This window comes from Prionailurus viverrinus, unplaced genomic scaffold, assembly GCF_022837055.1.
Source record: "Prionailurus viverrinus isolate Anna unplaced genomic scaffold, UM_Priviv_1.0 scaffold_35, whole genome shotgun sequence".
NCBI lineage: Eukaryota > Metazoa > Chordata > Mammalia > Carnivora > Felidae > Prionailurus > Prionailurus viverrinus.
In genome coordinates, this window is record NW_025927605.1 from 640,126 (window position 1) to 650,798 (window position 10,673).

General features: G+C 41.9%; 1 protein-coding gene across 1 annotated transcript in view; it reads right to left on the reverse strand.

Moving 5' to 3' along the window:
* NMT1 (N-myristoyltransferase 1) overlaps window positions 1-10,519 on the reverse strand; it is a 30,818-nt gene extending 20,299 nt beyond the window's left edge. Inside the window, exon 1 of the mRNA XM_047845495.1 lies at window positions 10,348-10,519. Coding sequence (XP_047701451.1) covers window positions 10,348-10,478 — 131 coding nt within the window. The 5' untranslated portion in view covers window positions 10,479-10,519. The remainder of the gene's footprint in view (window positions 1-10,347) is intronic.
* Window positions 10,520-10,673: the final 154 nt, after the last annotated feature.

Sequence of the window (10,673 nt, forward strand, 5' to 3'; positions counted from 1 at the left end):
CCACACAGTCAAAAATCTGCATGCAACTTTCAATTCCCCAAAGTCTTAACTACTAATAGCCTACTGTTGATGAGAAGCCTTAGTGATAACATAAAGTCAATTAACACAGATTTTGTAGTTATGTGTATTATACACTGTATTCTTAAAATAAAGTAAGCTAAAAAGAAAGAAAATATTGTCAAGGAAATCCTAAGGAAAACACATGGATAGTGCTGTACCGTTACAAGTTTGCGGACCCATGTGGTTCAAACCCGTGCTGTGCATGGGTCACCTATGGCTGGCGTCTGCCATGTCTAAACTGATTTTGGCATTGTCAGCCTGGGAGCGATGCCTAAGGCGACTCTACCATCTTCGTTGGAAATCTTCCATTAAAAACTCAAAATGAGCAGTCCCACCCGAGACTACACTGAGCCCTAATCTGCAGGATCAGCTAAGCGCAGGGGGTTTGCTTTATATTCTAGATAATCAATTTTCAAAGAATTAAAATAGCATAAAATGTTTTCCATGCCATCATGGCAAATTCCATCTAAGCTTTATTTTGTAATTCAGAAAGTCTTCCTGGTCTTAAATGCCTTGGGGTGATTATGAATATTCATTTTCCTCTGACAGCAAGTGGTACTGTAGAGGGAGAAGGCAACCTACAGCCACGTGCTGCCATTTCTTGTTGGAGATGTAGGAGCACTGGCGTCTAGACTTCATGACCTTATATGTGGACAAAAGTTACCTCCAGCCTTTCCTGGAGCTCCCTGACTTCATAACCTTTCTACATCATCCTAAACTCTGTTCAGCTGTGGGACTTACCTCTGTGAAAAGGGTTTCCATGCTAGAAAGTGTGTCCTTCCCATGCTAGAAAGCCTACAGTGACAGCAGCCTCTTATCCTGGAATGTATCAAGCCCAACTTTTCAGGCCCAGAGCCTTCAGTTCCCAATTAGCTCATTCACTCTCACCTTGCCCTGCTCTGTGATAACTGCCTACACCCATCTGCCAGGCCTCTCAATGCCCCTGACATAGGGAGACTACGGAGTCAGGTCTACCAAAGGCTGGAGGTTACTTTAGTCCAAGGGTAAGGTCATGAAGTCAATATGCAAGTGCAACTCCTAGGTATTATCTTTTTTTTTTTTTTAATTTTGTTTTAAGTTTATTTATTTTGAGAGAGACAGAGCGTGAGCAGAGGAGGGGCAGAGGCAGAGAGACAGAGAGAGAGAGAGAGAGAGAGAGAGAGAGAGAGAGAGAGAGAATGAATATCTCAAGCAGGCTCTGCAGGGTCAGCACAGAGCCTGACATGGGGCTCGAACTCACAAAACTGTGAGATCATGACCTGAGCCGAAACCAAGAGTCGGAGGTTTAACCAACTGAACCACCCAGGCACCCCTCTAGGTATTATCTTAATAAGACACAGAATGCATAACATGAAAGAAAAACCAATAAAATTCAGAGGGGGGATAAGGTGAACTCCTTAATACCAGATGCTCAGCAAAACCCTCAAGGCCATGGCAAAGAACATTAACCAGGAAGTCATTTATGGCCTAAAGAAAAAATTTTCCACTTAATAATTCAATGATGTTATCATATACAGGCCTATTCGCAGCCTATAACAACTTTAAGTGGTTTTTAAATTCCAGACATACTCTCACTTCATTCTCAAGATTATATAAAGCATTATGAGGTTTAAAAGCTGGTTGATTTAGGAAACAAAGCAGTATCCCACTGTTGATACAATTTGTAAGTCCTCATTCATTTCAGCTTATGGAATGAGTTCCCTAGTTCCTGTCTATGAATTACCATAAAAAATATTTTTTCAAAAGTTCTGTGGATAAAAAAAGGTCACGGTGAAGAAGTGCTGTGTATTAACCAACTTACTAAACACAGTTCCACGTAAGGAAAATAGAAGAGATTACTTCCTCCGACTTTAGAAATCTTTACAAGAATGCAAAATCACTTAAAAACTATCTTCCTGCTTTTGCTCTGCTATTCAGTGCAGACACTTCTGTGTAACCATTGCCTCACGGACCCCATTTTTGTGGAAGGATCTTAGACTGAGCACTTGTTCTGTTTTATGCATCACCAACATACATGTCTGACAAACTCTAAGACTCAAACTACAACCAGAGAGCAAACTTCATTTCCCTTGTACTGCCTTGAATTTGCACATGTACCTACTGAGCAACAATCCTGTTTCAACTTGCACATCAAGCATACAGACAGATGAAGAACAAAGGGAAGTGAAAAGCGAGAAGAGTCATTTTCACTGAGCTGCCAGGTACCGAGCTATATCCATGAGAACACATTATGAGCTCACCATGGTCTTACAGTCAACAACCCAGACAGGATGACAATGGACTCAGAGAAGAGATTTCCAAAGAAATCCAAAGGGTTTCCAAAGGGTTAGTTTTCAAGCTGATTATAGCAATTTTAACTATTCATAAGAAACCAAGCTCAGAGGCCTTGTAAGTCTTCAAGAAGTGTCCCAAGAAGCCAATACCATTTCAGAGAATAGCTTCAATGTGGATTTGGGGAGAACCAAATCAGAGGACCCCACTGAAGCAGGCTAGTCCTCTAAGAATTCAGCATCATTTAAAAAGGCCATAAAGGGGCGCCTGGGTGGCTCAGTCGGTTAAGCGTCCGACTTCAGCTCAGGTCACGATCTCACGGTCCGTGAGTTCGAGTCCCGCGTCGGGCTCTGGGCTGATGGCTCAGAGCCTGGAGCCTGTTTCCGATTCTGTGTCTCCCTCTCTCTCTGCCCCTCCCCCGTTCATGCTCTGTCTCTCTCTGTCCCAAAAATAAATAAACGTTGAAAAAAAAAAAAAAAAAAAAAAAAAAAAAGGCCATAAAAAGGCCAACTGAGGGCCATACCCAGTTGCTAGGCATCCCAGGACATCTAGGGATTCTGCAAATTGCAACAAATCTCAGAGAGCTCTCTGAACCTGCCAGTCACCTTAACGCACTCCAAAGAGATGGGCCAGAACCACAGAATACAAAAATCAAAGTACAACTTTGGCTTATTTGGTTCCAAAATAATGAGGAAAGAGTTAGTGAAATTTGCCTTCCTGGGGGAAGGGGGTCCCTACAATGGAAACGGACAGAAGAGTTCACATAAAAATTTTAAAGTTTACATTCTAAAGTTGATAAGCTCAAGACCAACCCTAGTGAATACGGGATGCATTAGCAGAATTAGCCAGAACAGGGAAGACAGCAATCAAAAAATTAAAGGGGCGCGTGAGTGGCTCCGTCAGTTGAGCATCAGACTTCGGCTCAAGTCATGATCTCACAGTTGATGAGTTCAAGCCCCAGGTCAGGCTCTGTACTGACAGCTAGCAGCCTGGAGCCTCCTTCAGATTCTGTGTCTCCCACTCTCTGCACCCCCCGCCCCTGCTCATGCTCTGTCTCCCAAAAATAAATAAATGTTAAAAAAAATTATTTTTCAAATGTCATTAAAAAACATTTTTTTAATGGGGTGCCTGCATGGTTCAGTCGATTAGGCGTCTAACTCTTGATTTTGGCTCAGGTCATGATCTTACAGTTTGTGGGACTGAGCCCCACATCACGCTCTGGGCTGACAGCACGGGAGCCTGCTTGGGATCCTCTCTCTCTCTCACTCTGTCCCTCCCCTGCTCGTCTCTCTCGCTCCCTATCAAAATAAATAAATAACCTTAAAATACATATCTTTTTAATTTAAGTAGGCGCTGTGCCCAACACGGGGGCTCGAACTCATGACCCCAAGATCAAGAGTTGCGTGCTCTACCGACTGAACCAGCCAGGCACTCCAAGAAATATCATTTTTTAATGAAGGCCAAGATATTCTCAGTTCAAACACAGAAACCCTACGGATGCTCTGGTATAAAGTCAGAGCTCAGGGAGGGAATAGAGAATGAGCCTTAGTGCTGATTTCTAGAAACAGAATGCAGTGCCAGGATGTATGAGTGGGTGGGAAGGAGGGGCAGGCTGACAAATGAGCAGCAGGAGCACAGAACTTCCAGATAATGCCACAAGCAGGAACGGTTCATAATGCAGGCCCCTTCTCCATCCTGGGTGGCAGGAGTGACAACATCCACTCAAAATCCACACAAAGTGGGTGACAAAATCCACTCAAAGGTGTGTGGCAGGAGGGAACAGAAAGCTGTTCTTGTGGGTGACTGCAAGCTCAGCCACCAGGGCTGGAAGAAATCTCAGGGCCACCAGGCTTAACTTGCTGTTTACAGGAGAGGAAACCAAGGCCCAGAGACATGAGACAAACTGGTCATCAAGTAACCAACTGGTACCCAGGGACGAGCCACCAATCTTGAAAGACTCGGACCATTCCTTCCCAAACACTAGAGTCTTGTTTCTATGGGAACTTCTGTGAGACTCCTCCAAAGCCAAAAGAACACCATTTCATCACCCAGGGCCCTAAAACAAATTTCTGTGGATCAGAGGAGCACGTATTAAAGGCAAGGAGGAAACTGAGCCCTGCTTTATTTAGAAAGCCTCCTCTGACTACCCTAGCTCTCACTGATATCTAAGATTATGATCTCCCAAACAACTTAATACTCTACATATAATGTGTTGCTCCCTACCTTCCCAATAAGATTAAGAATTTCCTGAGCAAGGGATATCTTATACAGCTGCTTCCTACAGCACCTCCAGTCGTGCCGAGTGCAGTTAACAGTTCAACAAATGATGTGCTTGACTGCTGCTTTCCAGCATAACAGACTAAAATAAAACCCTGAAAAGCTAGAGACCAAAAGAGGGTCAGCAAAACATCTCCAGTAATGTTTCCATAGAACAGCTGTGTTAATATTCTATGAAAGGAGCAGAGACGCTGTGCTCTTTTGAGCCACTGGTTGAGATTTTAAACAATCGACTTTCTTATTAAATTATCAACTTCCTTATTTGTCATCTTCTCCCTCCTTCAGATCTGTCCTAGTCCTAGGAAAGTTCAAACAAGAAAGTGCCAGTGAAACTGTTTCAAATGGTTCCAAGGTCTTAAGCACAGACCATGGGTTTAGTTTTTACTAGGAGAGCAAAGAAAAAAAGAGTTCAGAAAACAAAATTCACAACTTTTCATCACTTACTTTCTACCCCTAAAAACTGGAAGTTAATTCTTTGGGCCAAAATTCAAAATTTCCACAGAAACCTATTAAATAAACCCTAGCCTCTAGTATTCTTTTGATTCTACTTTTGGATCTCAGGAAATCCTTCCACAAATCAATTTACTTACGAGGTGTGATATGTTCACCAGTAATCCTGTTGGTACTCAAAAGGCCCACGAGGTGAATGAAGTGGCATACAAGGGCACCCAAGAAGAAACCACACGGCATGACTCACTATCAAATGCCTATCCTCTGCACTGCTGTGGCTGCAGGCAATACCCCAAACCCTGCAGAGTCCCACCAATCAGTTATTTATATAGAGAACTGCCTGTGAATCCTAGATGATGGGAAAAGTTGAAACACTTTAGCACTGCCATCAAGGTACTCCAGGAGGCCTGTGAAAAGAACAGCAGGTTGTACGAAGAGATTACAAAAATTGCTTGCACTGCCATCCTCGGCCCTTCCCGGGACAGTTAGCCAGAATTTTAAGGGTGAACGAGCCAGTTCCTGTCATGGAGGTTAACTGGTTTCTTTAGGGGTCACAAAAGCTCTGAAATACTAAGCTGTTTAGAACAGGATTGAGAGAGAAGTGTAAATTCCACATCCTCTGGGTTGCTTTGGTGAGCCAGACTGTAACCTGGCAACTCCAAGGTCGAATCAAATGCTGTTCAGAGATCACTTTCAGTAATTTTCTGAGCAATGACTCAATGCTGGCAGAAACTTCACCCATTAGAATGGCCTCTGCAAGAGATACTCATCCATTAAGAAGAGTTTAAAGGGGCCGGCCATCTCCATCACCAACGGGATCCTTAGCCTGGGAAAGTCCACGGGTTGCTGAATGGACCCAAAGACAGGACTCACACTGCTGCAGAGTCAGGACGCAGAAACCAAGGCGGTGGGGGAAAGAAATCCAGCAAGTTCAGAATGGATCCTCCAGGGGTGTCAAAGGAAGCAGAGAAGCAAATCTCAAGCGCCACTACAAAAGCTAAATCAGTGTTTGTAAGTGAAGTCTGTTATGACATAATCCATGGAGAGGGCTTAGTGCAGTGACCAGCGTCCACAGATAACATTTATCAAACACTTAGCAACAGTGAAACCCCCTCAGCTGTCTCTCAAAGTCAGCAGCAGCAGAAAAAATATTCAACCAAGAACTGACCCTGGCGAAGAATTTTATTAGTTGGCTTCTTTTTTGTTGCTGCCATTGCGGCTGCTCTCACTAGAGAACCTCATGTTTTGTGTTGCCTTAAATGCAACAATCCCAACAGCACCTTCCTTGAGGAATCAGAAGAGGCGCCTGCAGGGTAGAGATTTCCGACAAGGTTACAGAGAAGAAGTGAAGGAGGTCCTCCTAAAGTTATTACATCTATGGCCCCCAAATCTATGGAGTCTGCAGGCGAAGGATTAACTGCAGATTTGGTAAAGCTGGGAAATTTCAGAGTGAGCACATGAGTTAAACAATGTGAAAAATCAGCAAAACTGGTCTGCCACGAGCAGCAGTCTCCCTGAAATAGGCTCTCATTTACTTTTCATTTCTTCTGCTTTCCAGTCTCTTCTCTTTGAAGCAGCCCTTGATTAGTTTCTTTTTTAACTGCCACTTAATTGGGAAATAAAATTAGAACACTTATTTGATATCAGTGATGAGGTTTCTCTTTTCATTTCTGCTTTGATCTAGTTTTGAAAAACCAAAAGCTGAGGGAGAAATTACGAAAAAGGGACCTAAAAGACTTCTTGTTTCCAAGAGCTAGATGCAGCTACAGGCCATCAAATAAATATGGAAAGAACCACTCTCGGAGAATCTGAAGAATAAAACAAAAGCAAGAGAGGCTGGCTTTATGGCATTTCCTTGCAAAAAGCCCTCTGTTTTCTCTTAAGTTTCTTCGTAAGGGATAACAGCTCAGGACCAGTGAGGGAAACTTACAAGAACTCATCTCAACCTGTCCCCATGGAGAAAGAAAGCTGGACAAGGAAAGAGACATCCCTTATCAAAGGGACAACTTACCAGCATTTCAGAGGTATCAATGACACTGCAAAAGAAATCCTAAAAGAATCCTAGGAACAAAATATCAAAGTCCTTTCCTGTTCGAATCATCCAAATAAACTTTACTTGTTTGTTAACCCAAAACTAAAATCTAATGCTAGCTGATAAGGTTTATCCTTTAATAACAATTCTTGGAAAGCCTTTCACTAAAAACAAACAAATTAAATCATACAGATGAACTGTCAACTGCAGGGGGGATACAGCATTAAGATTATCTTTAGCCTGACTCTTCTCTCGATTGCTCAGGGTAACTTATGTCAGGCAAGTAACTGGGGAGGAAATGCTGCCTACCTTTGTCGAGTAGATTTTTAAAAACATAGCTGATAGAAAAACTGCAGATACATATAGATATATACGTATACCTTACATGTAGGCATGTGAACACACATTTGTGTTTCAATGCATATGTGAAATTAATACTCATCAAATGTTTATTTATAAATTATGGAAAAAACACATAATAAGAAAAGCGAAGAACTAAGTTTATATACAAAGGGACACAAGATACTAGCATGTCTGTATTTCCTATTATTCCAGTGCCCGAACGTAGCTTATTTCATTACTGTAAAGTACCGTGAGCCCTTTCTAAAAGGAAGGCCTAAGAAAATGATTAGTTTAAACTATCATTAACTTTTATTGCATATTGTATTTAAGACTCATTAGCATCGAAAGGAGGTGTTCCCCTTCAATTTTTACATCACTTTTGAAAGCATTTTAAGTGATATTAAGTAAGGACAAGAAAAATTTCAAGAAGCCAAAACAAAAAACAAAAACAAAACAGTGGAAACTTTCCAGGGCAAATGAGAGGATCCCTGATTTCTGTAAGCAGTTCACAGAAAACTGTCGTAAGGCTTACAGTGAGACTGATTTGGGGAAAGAAAGTGTGTATGTAAGAAAAATCTGACACTCTTCCCCTCAGAGAGGAGAAATTCCACTAACATTGAGCCATGATTTTAACATTTGCCATTTGTTCATTCAGCAAATACTCACTAATGCCCATTAAGTGCCAGGCATCTCAAAGATATGGTCCCTGTACACAAGCACCTTACAGTCAGGTGAGGCAGGGACTGGACACATGTTATTTAACTGCTGTTATAAAAGCTACAAAAAAAAAAAAAAAAAAAACCACCACGTACACAACAACAGGGTATGGGATAAGAGCACAAGCTGGGGGAAGGAGGACGGAGAAGATACGAAGAAAGAACACGAGGGAGGGGCAAGGCTGCATTCTGGATGTTATCTCATTTAATCCCTACAACTGGAGGTTAAGTAACTTTCCCAAGGTTACAGGTCAAGTGTCAGAACCAGGCTTAGAACCCAGGTATGAATGACCCCAAAATCCATGCTTTTCCCACTGTGCCACACTGCTTCTTCCCAAAATCATTTCCTCTGACAATTAATAAGAAAATATTGACTCCTCAGATTCAAGACCTCAGATCTGACCTTAGGTTCCAAGTGTCAGAAGTAGACTGTCCTCCAAGCTAGGTCCTCTGTTTTTCACCTGCCACCTCCAAACTCATTTACACAGACCTCTAGAGTTGGGATGCTAATAAATTTGTTCACCCAGACCATATATGTACGTGCAACAACAATAACAACAAAACACCGTCAAAGTTCTTTTTTAAGGTTACCTCTTTGTTGTACTATAAATAAAACAGAACTTTCTGTCAAACAGTTTTGCAAAGTGATTCACAGATCATAGAGAACTAAACCAATTAGAGAGCTATAGATGTTAGTCAGGGCAACAGTTTAGCAGAGAAAAATAAAAGCGACTACACACACAGCAAAGAAAAAGCCTTCTGAAATGACTTTTGAATTCAAGAACTCTCATTCTATGATTAGGATTTCTACTCAGGAGGGCTGCACTTTCCCTTCTTCCTGTTCCTATTTCCTCTTTAAAAGCTTTCTTTTTTAGGAATCTCAAGTTTCAAGGCTTTTGTTACATTATATCTGTTGTGAGTTATAGCAAAAGAACACACTCTTATAAAACCAGATCTAACAAACTTTCTTTTTTTCTACATTCTTCTTGTGATTTTTAATCCTGGTCAAAACACATAAAAGCTTTATCTTTTTAACCCCAGGATTCATCACAAGCAAATTGTAAACTACCTAAATAATCCTTTGTTCTTCCATCTCTACAAGGCAATAGATTTTTTTTTTTTTTAAGTTTATCCAAAGATTTCAACCTTGTACTTTTACCTACAGGATGACTGCTAATACTGCAAATGACATCATGGCTATGAAAATGGGACTACCATACACACATACACACACACACTAAATCAGACCACCACAGACTCACCCAAAATTACACATAACTTTCCACTAAAAAACATATATGTAAATGTAGACAGACAGGGACAGAGTGAACTTCAGCACCAGCCACTGTAACAATATGAAGAAAGAAGGATGACAGGGTGTGGCTCATAAGAACAAAACCTGATTTGGAAATAGAACTCAACATTGAAATGCCTGATGAATTTCTTCTGCCCAAGTAACAAATAGTTACTAGTAGGCAAAACTGTAAAGTACAGGAGATGCAGTATTAAACCCACTTCCAAGCCCCCCGACCAAGATACATCACTCAATTTCTTGAAGCTCTGAGGCTATTTCACAAAGTTAACAGAGCAAAGATCCAGGATCTAATTATATATTGTTCAGGAAACTTATGGATTATTTGGAACAACAGGCACCGAATACATCAAAACATTATCATACAGTAATTACACGTAGGGTTTTATAAGGTAAGTTTGTATTTTGAGTTTCTCCTGTAGTGATATTTTACAACATAATTATGGTTTGTACAGCCTGATTTATTTCCTCATTGAAGGTGAACTGCAGCGAAATGTTTTATTATTCGTTTATTGCTAATCACGTTGTTCACACACCTCTATAAGTAACGTTCCTTTGAACTGTTCTGTTACATTGACCCGTGTTGTGCATTGAAACCATCGTCCAACATGCTCTTTTCCCTGAATGCAGGTGAAGCACACGAGTGGAACATTACACAGAAGAACTTTTATATAATAAAAGTACTGAATGTCTCCGGCCCTTAATATACTGAGCACCCACCCTGGTAAATGACAAAGACAGCAACCAATCGCCAGGCAGGACCCCAACGTCTCAGCCAATAAGAATATGGGGGTGGGGTTACACTAAGCTCCCGGTGACTTCCCCGCACCCCAGAGACCCAGGCTGTGGGAGACTGGACGGGAATTGGACTCCGAGGATATCGTTACCCCCGGCTGTAGCTGTTGTCCTCCTCGTTCTCGCAGTCGCTGCAGTGCTCATGGCCGTTTCCATTCCCTTCCATCATCTGCGGCAGCGGAGGTGCCGGCGGCTTCACTGCTGTCTCACTCTCGTCCGCCATCTTGAGTTGCGAGAGCCGGCCTCCGCGCCTCACTACATGGGGGGTTCCTATTGGACGAGAGGAACTTGCGGTATATTCTGGGTTTTGTAGTTTTTGGGGTGAAGAGAGACGTAACTGAGAACAGCTCATTCCCTAGAAACCGGAACAAGCTGGACTACAATACCCAGAAATCATGAAGGGAGGCTGTCCTGGGTG